The sequence below is a fragment of the Carcharhinus amblyrhynchos genome, chromosome 6, assembly GCF_965287045.1.
Source record: "Carcharhinus amblyrhynchos chromosome 6, sCarAmb.v2.hapA, whole genome shotgun sequence".
Taxonomy (NCBI): Eukaryota; Metazoa; Chordata; class Chondrichthyes; order Carcharhiniformes; family Carcharhinidae; genus Carcharhinus; species Carcharhinus amblyrhynchos.
In genome coordinates this window covers 118346365-118360947 of record NC_137329.1, presented here as the reverse complement: position 1 = coordinate 118360947, position 14583 = coordinate 118346365, and the positions used below count along the sequence as shown (strand labels likewise).

The following is a 14583-nucleotide window of genomic DNA, read 5'->3' as shown; positions in this document are numbered from 1 at the left end:
TGTGCTCCAGGTCTCCACTGTGGGACTTGAACCCACAACTCTATGACTCAACTACACAGTTGCTTAAAACAAGCACTAAAGTTTGCTGCTAAGTGTGCATCGGTTCCCAAACAATTTAGAAATCAACAGACAAATTAGCCTGATTTCCAATAGCTTCAATGAATCAGCAATCACCCTTCAGTGTTCAGGGTGACACGGAGGTTAGCACTGCTGTCTCACAGCTCCGGGGACCTGCATTCGATTGCCTGCTTGGGTCACTGTCTGTATGGAGTCTGCACATTCTCCCCGTGTCTGCGTGGGTTTCTCCCGGGTGCTCCGGTTTCCTCCCGCAGTCCAAAGATGTGCGGGTTAGGTGAATTGGCCGTGCTAAATTGCCCCTTAGTGTCGCAGAATGTGTAGGTTAGAGGGAATTAGTGGGGTGAACCTGTAGGATTACGGGGATAGGGCCTGGGTGGGCTTGTGGCCGGTGCAGACTCGATGGGCTGAGTGGCCTCCTTCTGCACTGTAGGGACTGTATGAGTGTTACATTACCAGCAGGAAAGCAGTTGCCACCTTGAAAGAAGCCACGAAACTGCCGTGTGATTAACAGCGACAGCACACACTGAATGCCTGACTCTCTCTCATTGTTAAGACTCTCAGCTGGTGCACCGGCGAGCAGAAGAAAAGATAAATCAGGGTGTTTTTAACCCCGGGACCCTCACGCGAGGGTGGGGGGTGTGGGGGAAACGCTCTTACTTGTACTGCTGATGGTCCTTGGTGCTGCGTGTTTTAGCCATGAATCTTTCGGCCAGCTTCTCCAAGTTTCGGGAATACTCCATCTCGATTTCAGACTTCTTGCGAAAGAAATCCTGGAGGTCTTGGAGGAGCTGAACCCTCATCTCCGTCTGCTGCTCCAAGCATTTCAGCTGTTCGACTAACTGAGTGCGGATCTCTGAAAGATAACATGCAGGGAACCGGTTAACCAGTACATTTTTTTTTGTGCATCTCTAAACAGACAGCGGCACCGATGGGTACAGTTAGTACCGTAACCATCTACTGGGATCTTGGTTTTAAAGTTCCAGAGTAAGCAGTTTTGAAAGAAAAGACAGAGAGAACACAAAACAATTCAACTATTTTTTGCGCAAAACACATTCCCCCTTCCAACTCATGCTGCTCCTTTTGACCACCCGTGTCTCAGTGTGAAGTTATATTAAAACAACTCTCTCAACTGATACCATGCTCAGATGCTAATGAACTGCAAAATATCCTTCCACAGCAGCCCACAGGAGTGCCCGCAGTTGATAACTCCACTCAAGTAAGCAACTTTAGACTGGCGACTGTTATTCACTTTGCGGGAACATTGGTAGCAGCTTATTAAACATTAATTCCCTTGGCACAGGGGGTTACAGAACCAGCGATACCTTTAAGCTTCCCCGCAAAGTGTTTTGCGTGCCTCATTATCCTCTCTCTGCCAGTCTTATCCTGCAAACGGTGCTGGCTTTGACTCCAGCAAGCCCAGGCTCAGCTTGGCAACAGAGGAGAGACCAAATTAATAGAACACAATAAAACGAGGACTAAGGTTACTGGTCGGAGCCCAACACGTGACGGGGGGTGGCCGCGTACCAGAGGAAAGGAATGACTATTTGAACTCTCCAATTGCCGGGGCTTTTGAGATGAACTTCACTTAGCCGGTAATCTCCGAACAAAAAGGCAGACGGTCCAAGTGCCAGTCAACAAGCAGCTACGCGGCAGAGAAAGAGAAAGGGTGGACTGAGAGGGACAGCCCTCATTGCTAAAGCAGGCAATGGCCTTCCAAAGGCTGGGAATGCGCTGATGCAGCAACACTGTCTGAATTGCAATGGAGAACACAATAATTGAAGAGGAGGTTGTTGACATTGACAGTTCACGCTGGGCTGCCACTTCAAGTACAACTTTATCAAAGGAGGAAGACAAGTCTCGCACACGATTCACTTCTGTTCCAATTAAGATACAACACATCTTTATTCCAGCACAAGCAGCAGGTTTCGCTGCAAAACAACAAGTTATATAAGATAGACTTATGTCCTGGCCACACACGGTAACATTTCCTGCTCACAGTTTTCGCCAAGTGCACTCCGTTTTCAAATCGCCCGGTGCTACAAGCTCACTGAACGTGTTCGTCCCTTATTTGTTAGTGTCACGAGGAAGGTTTACATTAACGCTGCAATGAAGTTACTGTCAAAATCCCCCAGCTGCCACACTCCGGCTCCTGTTCGGACACACTGAGGGAGTATTTAGCACAGCCAATGCACCCTAACCAGCACGTCTTTCAGACTGTGGGAGGAAACTGGGCTACCCGGAGGAAACCCACGCAGACACTGGGAGAATGTGCAGACTCCACACAGACAGTGACCCAAATTGGGAACTGAACCCGGGTCCCTGGCACTGTGAGGCAGCAGTAATAACCATCATGCCACACTGCCACACTGAGCCATAGAAAAATTACAGCATAGGAGGAAGCCAATTGGTCCATCTTCTCCATGCCAACCCAAGGACACCTAGGTGCCCTTCCTAATCCCACCCTCCTGCACCTGGCCCATTGCCCTGTACTCTACAGCACTTAAGTTGCTGATCCAGGTAGTTTTTAAAAGAGTTTAGGTCTCTGTCTCCAGCAGTGAATTCCAGATCCCCACCGCCCTCTGCGTTCTTCCTCATGTCCCCTCTACACCTATTGCCACTTATCTTGAATCTGTGTCCCCTGGGAATTCGCCACCAAGGGAAAGAATACTATCCTGTCCACTCTTTCTTTTCCCCTTATAATTTTGTCCATCTCTATCAAGTCATCCCTCAGCCTTCTTTGTTCCAAGGAAAATAACTCCAATCTACCCAATCTCTTCTCACAGGGCACTTTTCTAACCCTGGCAACATTCTTATAAAACTCCTCTGCACTCTCTCCAGAGCAAGTCCATCCTTCCTGCAATGTGGTGACCAGAACTGCGCACAATACTCCAGTTGAGGCCTCACCAGTGTTTTATACAATCCCAACATTCCATCCTTACTTGTATATTCTATACCTCTGCCAATGAAGGAGACAATTCCATATGCCTTCTTTACAATCTTGTCTACTTGAGGTGCTGCCTTAGGGAACTGTGTACCATAGAACCATAGAATCCTACAGTGCAGAAAGAGGCCTTTCGGCCCATCGAGTCTGCACCGAACACAATCCCACCCAGGCCCTACCCCCATAATCCCTACACATTTACCCACTAATCCCTCTAACGTATGCATCCCAGGACACTAAGGGGCAATTTTAGCATGGTCAATCAACCTAACCTGCACATCTTTGGACTGTGGGAGGAAACTGGAGTACCTGGAGGAAACCCACGCAGACACGAGGAGAATGTGCAAACTTCACACAGACAGTGACCCGAGCCGGGAATCGAACCCAGGTCCCTGGAGCTGTGAAGCAGCAGTGCTAATCACTGGGCTACTATGCTGCCCATGTACTTCTACGTCAAGATCTCTCACTTCATCTGCCCCTCTTTGTATTTATTGTATATTCCCTAAGACTGTTTGACCCCACTAAATGCATTACCTCACATTATGTTAAAACCCAGCTGCCATTTTACCGCCCACTCCACCAACCCATCTACCTTGTTCTGGAGGTTACAGCTGTCCTCTACACTATCCACTACCTGGCCAATCTTTGCGTCATCTGCAAATTTTCCAATCATGCCCCCGACATTCATAGTTAATGTATAACACAATTCTCCAGCCTTGTCCACGGCTAAGATTTTCCAGACCCACTGAGCGCCAAATTCTCCATTCACGCTGGCAGTAGTAGAGGGGCATGCGAGACTGGAAAATCTCAGCCTTGAAGGGTAGCATTCTAAGCTGACCCTCCCAGTGCGGTACATCTTTCAGACTATGGGGGGAAATCGGAGCGCCTGGAGGAAACCCACGCAGACACGGGGAGAATGTGCAGACTCCGCACAGACAGTGACCCGAGCCAGGAATCGAACCCGGTTCCCTGGTGCTATGAGGCGGCAGTGCTAAACACTGTGCCACCGTGCCGCCCCCAAATCTCACAGAACAATGGGTAAATTAGAAACATCCTCATTCCAGAAAGCTCGAGTGAACTGCGTCTTTCATTAATAAAAAAGAAAGTATCACAAGTTAAAATGCCAGCCAGGACATTAAAACAGGTCATAGCTGAAGCCTCTGTATTCGCATTGTGACGGTGGGGGGGATACTAAATGTCAGGACTTTCTGCTGACATAGTAAATACTTGAGAAAAATGGACCAGACTCAGAGATTCGACACTGAGTGGAGTTCCTGCGAGGGCAGGGCAGAGGGTAAAAGCCACACTGCTGTCTAAACAAACATGGCACCATCATCCCTCTGTTTGCCTTCAGTGAATCACGTAAGTGGATCAACCCTAGCTGCTGAGCACGGACTCTGAAACAATTGCCCGGAGCTGATAATCGCAAAACTGATACATCTGTCAACTCATCAATGTTACATGGTCATCACCCCGACAGATTTAACTGCAGTGGCAATTTGTCTTCATTCATTTTGTGGGACGTGGGCAGTGCCGGCTGGGTCCAGTATTTATCGCCCATCCCTAACAGCCCCCCAGTTTCAGGGGCCGTTTGAGAGTCAACCGCACCATTGTAGCTCCGCAGTCACATGTAGGCCAGACCAGGTAAGAACAGCAGATTTCCTTCCTCTAAAGGGGAGGCGATGGCCTAGTGGTATTATCGCTAGACACTTAATCCAGAAAGTCAGCTAATGATCTGGAGACCCGGGTTCGAATCCCACCACAGCAAATGGTGGGATTTGAATTCAATTTTAAAAAAAAAGAATCTGGAATTAAGAATCTACTGATGACCATGAAACCATTGTTGGAAAAACCCATCTGGTTCACTGCTGTCCTTTAGGGAAGGAAATCTGCCATTCTTACTCGGTCTGGCCTACACATGACTCCAGAGCCACAGCAATGTGGTTGACACTTAGCTGCCCACTAGGGCAACTAGGGATGGGCAATAAATGCTGGCCAGCCAGTGATGCCCATGTCCGATGAATGAATGAAAAAAAAGAACGTTAGTGAACCAGATGGGTTTTTCCGACAATGGTTTCATGGTCATCAGGTGGCACAATAGTTCGTCCTGCTGCCTCACAGCGCCAGGGACTCGGGTTCGATTCCCGGCTTGGGTCAATGTCGGTGTGGAGTTTGCACATTCTCCCCACATCTGCGTGGGTTTCCACCAGGTGCTCCGGTTTCCTCCCACACCCCAAAGATGCGCAGGTTAGGTGGATTGGCCATGCTAAATTGCCCCTTGGTATCAGAGGACTAACTAGGGTAAATGCACGGGATAGGGCCTGAGTGGGATTGAGGTCGGTGCAGACTCGATGGGCCAAATGGGCTCCTTCTGCACTGTAGGGATTCTACGAATAGACTTTTAATTCCAGATTTTTATTGAATTCAAATTTCACCATTTGCCGCGGTGGGATTTGAACCCAGGTCTCCAGATATTGCCTAGCGTCTCTGGTTACAAATCCAGTGATAATACCACTACCCCACAGTCTCCCCTTCTGTACCATTCTTACAAACCCTCACAAAAATCGCCCAAAATTCACCAAAATTTGGGTTCAGCGCTCAGTAACATGGGATTGGTCCAATCAACTCCAACCCATACATTTCTGAGTCTCTCGCTAACAGCACTGCAGGTGTACCTACACCGCATGCAGCGGTTCAAGAAGGCGACTCATCACCACCTTCTCCGGGGCCAGTAGATATGAGTAACGAATGCTGGCCTAGCCATTAGTGCTCACATCCCATGAACATATAAAATACAAGGATAAGTAATAGCGGGCAATGTGCCAAAGGGCGGGGAATAGGTTTGCAGTCCAGGTGTTTACGAACACTTACAAATCGCTTCCTCGGTGGCAATCTGCTTTGGTTACATGGACTATCCAGCAAGGCAACAGGCCATTCTGCCCAGCAGACCAATGCTGGTATTTATGTTTCATGCAAACCTTCTCTCGCTCCTCTCCATTGGACTCAGTCAATATTCCCTTCATTATCCTTTTCCCCTAATCACACTCACCCAACGTGTCCATTTGCTCCTTTTTCTCTTGTCTGTTTATCAGGATTCCCCTCAAATGCTCTCATCTTCACTGGGCGGCACGGTGGTACAGTGGTTAGCACTGCTGCCTCACAGTATCAGAGATCTGGGTTCAATTCTGGCCTCGGGTCACTGTCTGTGTGGAGTTTGCACATTCTCCCCATGTCTATGTGCTCCGGTTTCCTCCCAAAGTCCAAAAGACGTGCTGGTTAGGTGGACTGGCCATGCTAAGATTCCCCTTAGTGTCAGGGAGATCAGCAGGGTAAAGACATGGGTATAAGATGATAAGGCGTGGGTGAATTGTGGTCAGTACAGATTTGATGGGCCGAATGATCCCCTTCTGTAGAGATTCTATGATCTCACGTTTACAGAGCATACCTTGGCACTATCATTAAGCGCAGCACCAAGAGCAGACAGTGTGATTGCTCCCACCCCCTCTGCTAACCCCCCTCCCACACCACAGCGACACTGGATTAGGGTTACCATGATTCTTCATCTTGCTTTTCTGTCAACATCTTTCATTGAAAGTTAACACCTTTTCCCGTTCAAGTTTGCTACCTCAGCCATTGTACTGCAATGATAGGCCTGGGGTGTTGGGTGGCACCATGCAGGAGAAGGTGGAGAATAAGACTCAGTGGCACCATGTGGGATGGGGGAGGGGCTGGGTGGCACCATGCAGGGTGGGGGGGGGGGGGTCTGACTGGGTGGCACCATGCAGGGTGGGGGGGGCTGGCGGGGTAGAACCATGTGGGTTGGGGGGGGGAGCGGCTGGGTGGAACCATGCAGGGTGGGTGGGAGCTGGGTGGAACCAAGTGGGGGGGGTGGGGAGGCTGGGTGGCACTCTGCTGGGAAAGGTGGGGAACAAGACTGAGCGGCACTATGTGGGGAGGGTAGGGCTCAGTGACACCATGTGGGGTGAGGGGGCTGGGTGGTACCATGTGGGGTAGGGGGCTTGGTGGCACCATGTGGGTTGGGGGAGGGCTGGGTGGCACCATGTGGGGTGGGGGAGAGCTGGGTGGCATCATGTGGGCTGGGGGGGACTGGGTGGCACCATGTGGGGTTGGGGGGGGGCTAGTTGGAACCATGCTGTGTGGAGGTGGGGGGGGCTGGGTGGCACGATGCGGGGAAAGGTGGGGAACAAGACCAAGTGACACCATGCGGGGAGGGTAGATCTCAATGGCATCATGCAGGATGGGGGGGGGTGCTGGGCGGAACCATGCGGGGTGTGGGGGGGTGCTGGGTGGAACCATGCGGAGTGCGTGGGGGTGCTGGGTGGAACCATGTGGGGTGTGGGGGAGGGGGGGCTGGGTGGAACCATGCGGGGTGTGGGGGGGTGCTGGGTGGAACCATGCGGGGTGCGTGGGGGTGCTGGGTGGAACCATGTGGGGTGTGGGGGAGGGGGGCTGGGTGGAACCATGCGGGGTGTGGGGGGGTGCTGGGTGGAACCATGCGGGGTGCGTGGGGGTGCTGGGTGGAACCATGTGGGGGAGGGGGGGCTGGGTGGAACCATGCGGGGTGCGTGGGGGTGCTGGGCGGAACCATGTGGGGTGGGGGGGAGGGGGGGCTGGGTGGAACCATGCGGGGTGCGGGAGAGCTGGGTGGAACCATGCGGGGTGTGGGGGAGGGGGGGGGGGGCTGGGTGGAACCACGCGGAGTGTGGGGGGTGGGGGGCTCTGATAATTCTCCACTGTTTATATATCTGAAGCCAGCCTGCATCAGCTGACTGTGGACCACTCCAAGGACACTTCCCTCGTGTAAGGAAGCAGTGTATCCAAAGCTACGACAAGCACTGCCAACGATTCCCACGGGAAATACCGAATCTCTCACACACGGACATTAATGAAAACGGGACAAGTAATCCTGGAGTGAAACTCAAACCCCGAAAACACGGACTCAGGGGCAAAAGTGCTGCCCGTTGAACCCTGGGTCGAGTGTGAGACTTGGTTTGTGATCACGGGAGTGTGAAAACCATGACTTTGCTCGCAGCAAGCTTGTGAGTAGATGAACGAGATTGAGTGGCCTCAACGCGGGCAAGAGGCAGAAAACTCTCACCTGATTCTGCTGCAATGTTCAGTGAGATACAACCTGGCAATCTAATGGTCCAGTCAGAGGGTGAGCTGCAGTGCTCCTTATACAAGCTGATTTAATCAGCGAAGGTTGTCACACATCACCATCCATCAACACGTCTCCTGCCAGCACCTCATTAAAACACTGAGTGAAGGCAGAATTAAATGTGGCCCCCATCCCCACCGAACTCCACCTCCCTGTCACACAGGATCCTTCAAGGACACAATCACACCTCGAGGTTTAGAAAGTGCCCATCGGCGCCCTTGAGGTTACGAGGTCACCTCGGGGACACTGCGCATGAAACACAGCTCAGCCAAGGTGTGAAAATGAGGGAGACGGAGAAGAAGGAGAAGGGTGGGAGTGAGAGAATCGGAGGAGGAGGAGGAGGGCAGGAATGAGGGAAGAAGAGGGAGGCAAGAGAGGGGATGAACAGAGCGAGGGAGGAGGAGTGAAGGAAGGCCAAGGAGTAAGGGCATGTTGGGATGAAGTTTATTTATTAGTGTCACAAGCGAACATTGCAGTGAAGTTATTGTGAAAATCTCCTAGTCGCCACACTCCGGCACCTGTTCGGGTACACTGAGGGAGAATTTAGCATAGCCAATGAACCTAATCAGCGTGTCTTTTGGACTGCGGGAGGAAACTGGAGCACCCAGAGGAAATCTACGCAGGGAGAACGTGCAGACTCCGCACAGACAGTGACCCAAGCCGGGAATCGAACCCAGGTCCCTGGCGCTACGAGGCAGTAGTGGGATCAGACAGTTCTGAAGAAGTCATGTTGGACTCGAAGCATTTACTTTGTCACTGAAAGTGAGTGCGCAGGTACAGCTGGCAATAAAGAGGCAAATGGTACGTTGGCCTTCATATCAAGAGGATTTGAGTAAGAAGATTTGAGTATGGGGTATGTTTGCTGCAACTGTACAGGGCATTGGTGAGGCCACACCTGGAGTATTGTGTGCAGTTTTGGTGTCCTTATCTAAGGAGGGATGTCCTTGCTATAGAGGAAGGGCAGTGAAGGTTTACCAGACTGATTCCTGGGGTGGCAGGTGTGTCATATGAGGAGAGACTAAATCGGTTAGGATTATATTCACTGGAGTTTAGACGAGTGAGACAGGATCTCAGAAACTTATAAAATTCTAACAGGGTGGGACAGGGTAGATTCAGAAAGAATGTTCCCAATGGTGGGGGAGTCCAGAACTAGGGACCATCGTTTGAGGATAAGGGGTAAACCTTTTAGAACTGAGCTGAGGAGAAATTTCTTCACCCAGAAGGTGGTGAATGTGTGGAATTCACTGCCACAGAAAGTAGTTGAGGCCAAAACATTGATTTCAAGAAGAAATTAAATATAGCTCTTGGGGTGAAAGGGATCGAGGGATATGGAGGGAAGGCGGGATCAGGATATTGTATTCAATGATCAGCTATAATCACAATAAACGGTGGAGCAGGCTCGAAGGGCCGAATGGCCTACTCCTGCTTCTAGTTTCTATGTTTTTCTCTCCACAGACGCTGTCAGACCTGCCGCGTTTTTCCAGCACTTCCTGTTTTTATTTAACGGCATGTTGGCATCAGATAACTCTACAAATCCGTCAACTTGGTTCCCAACCAAGACGTTCGAGTGCGGCGACTAAGGAATTTTCACAGTAACTTCATCGCAGTGTGAATGTCAGCCTACTTGTGACACTAATAAATAAACTCTCCAACTTCGAGAGTCAATACTGGGCAGGACACCAGAGAGTAATTCCTGCTCACCTTCAGCAGCGATGGCAGTGGGATTTGGTTTTACATCTCATCAAAAAAGGGGAAGGGTCCAAGGGTGAGGGAGGGGCACAGTGAGTGGGAGAGGTAGGGAGGGAGGTAACTAAAGCGGGTCGATTGGGTCGGGGAGAAGGTGGTGGTGGAGAGAGGGATACCCAGTGCAGGGGCTTTGCACAGTAACAGCAACCAGACAGCGACACAAAAATATCAGTGTGTGCAAAACATTAATCACGTAACAATATCTTCATAAATATTCCAGCCGTGAATCACAACCGAGTTTCATGAATCACCATTAAACAAGCTCAGGTGTCAGCACTGCCCAATGTCACATCAATACCAAGCAGCAATCAAGTTCCTCCATGGCAGGAGACTGAATCACAGCAGTTGTAAATAAAAGAGTTTAAAGTGCTTCCACTCTTCTTATAACCTCAGCATGGTTCCCAATGATTTGATCCGGATGTATTTTAACTCGCAATCTCTTTACAAAGACTTGTGCACATGCACTACATAAACATGATAAATGGCAGAAGTTTGATCATTGCGGAGTCAAAGTACAAGATTTTGATTTGATTTGATTTATTGTTGTCACATGTATTAACATACATGAAAAGTATTGTTTCTTGCGCGCTATACAGACAGAGCATACCGTTGATAGAGAAGGAAAGGAGAGGGTGCAGAATGTAGTGTTACAGTCATAGCTAGGGTGTAGGGAAAGATCAACTTAATGCGAGGGGTAAGTCCATTCAAAAGTCTGACAGCAGCAGGGAAGAAGCTGTTCTTGAGTTGGTTGGTACGTGATCTCAGACTTTTGTATCTTTTTCCTGACAGAAGAAGGTGGAAGAGAGAATGTCCGGGGTGCCCGGGGTCCTTAACTATGCTGGCTGCTTTGTCGAGGCAGCGAGAAGTGTAGACAGAGTTAATGGATGGGAGGCTGGTTTGCGTGATGGATTGGGCCACATTCATTGCTTTTTGTCATGATAGAGTTATGCTCCTCTGGTTTCTCTTGATCCTATAAATATTTTTGGGGAGGAGATACGGGTCCTTAGGTTTCTGTCTGTGGTTCGTTGCTCAACACTTAACCACTTCCTCAGCCTCTCTGACTGGGGAGGTGCGCCGTCTGATGTGGTATTCATTGCACAGATACACAAAGCCCGATGTGAAATGGAGTTTAATCTCAGCCAGGCAAAACAGAAGGTGCTAAAGTTGACATTAGTCTTTCTGGCTGAGTAAAGGGAGAGGTGGTTTATTAAGCTCAGGCCAGCTAGATATCTCTTTGCAAATCACTGCAGACAACGGGACGACATGGTGATACAGTGGTTAGCGCTGTGGTTTCCACTTCATCCAAGAGCAGATAGTCACTTCCTGTTTTGTACTTTTAATAGGCCGAGTTAAAAATACAGTCTTCAAGTGAATCCACAGTGGGAAGGCCGCTGACAGAGTTATTTCATTACAAGCCAAGACATTCAGTGTGGCCCTACTCCCCAATCAACAGCATTGTGGGTGTACCTCCGCCACATGCACTGCAGTGGTTCAAGAAGGCTGTGAAGGGACATGGAGAAGATGTTCCCACTAGTAGGAAAATCTAGAACCAGAGAACACAACCTCAGGCTAAAGGGACAACCCTTTAGAACAGAGATGAGGAGGAATTTCTTCGGCCAGACAGTGGTGAATCTGTGGAACTCTTTGCCGCAGAAGGCTGTGGGGGCCAGGTCATTGAGTGTCTTTAAGACAGAGATAGATAGGTTCTTGATTAATAAGGGGATCAGGGGTTATGGGGAAAAGGCAGGACAATGGGGGTGAGAAAACTATCAGCCATGTTTGAATGGCAGAACAGATTCAATGGGCTGAGTGGTCTAATTCTGCTCCTATGTCTTATGGTCTTATCACCACCTTCTCAAGGGCAGTTGGGATGGACAGCAATTGCTGGCATTGCCCATATCCCATGATTTTTTTAAAATCCTGGCCATGGGCACAGTGGTTAGCACTGCTGCCTCACAAAGCCAGGGACCTGGGTTCGAATCCCAGCTCAGTTCACAGTCTATGTGGAGTTTGCATGTTCTCCCCATGTCTGCATGGGTTTCCTCTTGGTGCTCCAGTTTCCTCCCACAGTCCAAATGACATGTTGGTTAGGTGCATTGGACATGCTAAATTCTCCCTTGGTGTACCCAAACAGGTGCCAGAGTGAGATTTCCACAGTAACTTCATTACAGTGTTAATATAAGCCTGTTTGTGACAATAATAAATAAACTTTAAACTTTTCCAAAGCCCTGTGCTAACTGGTATTGACTGGTTGGGCTCAAACTCAATCAAATCGCCGGTCAGAATTGGTCAATGTCCTGAAGAGGACGCATGGTTTGTGGAGCGCTACCTCCACTTGACCTTGGGGGCAACAGTGGTCTCATTCTCATTGTGAGTCTGTGGATTCAGGCGCCACCCAGGGACTGAGTGGAAAACCTAGGCTGTCTCTCCAGTGCAGTGCTGCGGGCGTGCCGTACTGAGGGAGTGCTGCTGTGTCAGAGGCACTTTCTTTCAGGCCAGAGGCCCCAGCTGCTCCGTCAGTTGTGTACAAAAGATCCCATGACTCCATTTCGAAGAGAATCTGGTGAATCACCCCCAGTTTCATGGCCAACAGTTATTCCAACAGTTATCACTAGTAGCAGGTTATGCATCCTATTGTTGTCGTGGGGCCTTGGGTACAACCTGCTGCCCCGTTTCCTACATTGCAAAAGTGACTACACTTCAAAAGCACAATGGCCAGGAATTTTAGGATGACCGGTTTCACTTCCCGCAATCCAAAGAGTTTGCGGAGAACACATCCCTACCAATGGCCAGCAGCCGTTTAACCCTCCAACAAATGATAATTACCTCGAGGTGAGACTCCCGTCCCTCACTTGAGAGGAAGTCCCACCTCAGAGGGCTCTCGAGCCCCCTACAGCGCCAGAAGCTGCAGTGGACAGGACTGGAACTGCAAGCTATCCCCCGAACCGAATTGCGGGATTTTTTCCAACCCTTCCTGCTGGTGCGATCTTCCGATTTTGCCTAAGACAACACCCCCCTCCCACCTAACACGCTGGTTTCCCCAAGGGTGGGAGGGCCAAGCCATGCAAAATTCCAGAAGTTCCCAACTTGCCAATGGCAAGTTGCCTCTGCCGCTGGAAGACATAGGCCGGAAAATCCCACCTTAAGTCACAGGAATCCGGAACGAGGCATGTCTCGGGAGTCTCTGGGCAGGAGGTGTGCAGAGGAGGCCCAGGGCAATGGGAGTGGGTGCGGGGGGGGGGGTGTGGTGTTTATGGAGAAGCTGGGGCGGATGGGTGGTGCACTGAGGATCGACAGGGGCAAGACCTCCTTGGGTGGTGGATGCCGGACGTTGTTGGAAGCCGTTGATGGAGGCCCACCGACCCCGCTTTCCTGTCCGAGACCTGAACAGGGTTAATTTTTAGCTCCCCCCTCCCCGCCCTAGAACTCCCCTCACCATCCTGAAAGTTGAGCCTGAGTAGGAAACAGCCTTTAGGTGGTCAATAATTGGCCATTTAAAGGCTTTAACTGTACTGAGAGTGGGCCGACCCAGGCCTCAACCATCCAAGAGCAACGTTGCGGGCAGATCATAGATCACAGAACCCTACAGTGCAGAAAGAGGCCTTTCAGCCCATCGAGTCTGCACCAACCACAATCCCACCCAGGCCCTATCCTACATCCCCACATATTTTACTCACTAATCCCTCTAATCTAAGCATTTTAGGACATTAAGGGGCAATTTTAGCGCGGCCAATCAACCTAACCAGCACATCTTTGGACTGTGGGAGGAAACCGGAGCACCCGGAGGAAACCCATGCAGACACAAGGAGAATGTGCAAACTCCACACAGACAGTGACCCCAAGCTGGGAATCGAACCCAGGTCCCTGGAGCTGTGAAGCAGCAGTGCTAACCACTGTGCCACCGTGCTGCCCAAATTTTGAATTCAACAAAATGAAAATCTGGAATTAAGAATCTACCGATGACCATAAAACCATTGTCAATCGTCGGAAAAACCCATCTGGTTCACTAATGTCCTTTTGGGAAGGAAACCAGTAGTCTTTACCTGGTTTGGTCACATGTGACTCCAGAGCTACAGAGATGTGGTGGACTCTCGACTGCCCTCAGGCAACTAGGGATGGGCAATAAATGCAGGCCCAGCCAGCGACGCACATGTCCCACGAATTATTAAAAAAAGCTGCCTACAAACCTGCTGGCAGGGGATGTAAAATTCTGCCTTATCTTTAAAATAAACTTTATCTAGTAATCAAAAATAGGCCTACATTCACACTGCAATTAAGTTACTATGAAAATCCCTTAGACACCACACTCCGGCACTGGATGGGTATACCGAGGGAGAATTTAGCATGGTCAGTGTACCTAACTAGCACATCTTTGGACTGTGGCAGGAAACTGGAGCACTGGGGGAAAACCCATGCAGACATGGGGAGAATGTGCAGACTCTGCACAGACAGTGCCCCAAGCCAGGAATCAAACTCGGGTCCCTGCCACTGTGAGTCAGCAGTGTTAACCACTGTATCAGCGTGCCCTAATCTAGAAACACTTTATTAATGGAAATCTTTAGTTCCAGCAGGGCTAATATAACAACCTTTCCAAGTCAGCCCACCCTTGGTTACTAAACATCACACAGAGAGTGGGTAG

The 14583-nt window shown here is 50.1% G+C and overlaps 1 protein-coding gene across 3 annotated transcripts in view; it reads right to left on the bottom strand.

Moving 5' to 3' along the window:
* Positions 1 to 14583, bottom strand: part of srgap1a (SLIT-ROBO Rho GTPase activating protein 1a) — a 233268-nt gene that overhangs the window by 135137 nt on the left and 83548 nt on the right. For all 3 annotated transcript variants that reach the window (XM_080191293.1, XM_080191294.1, XM_080191295.1), the window contains exon 2: positions 736 to 931. In XM_080191293.1, the coding sequence (XP_080047419.1) occupies positions 736 to 931 (196 nt within the window). The remainder of the gene's footprint in view (positions 1 to 735; positions 932 to 14583) is intronic.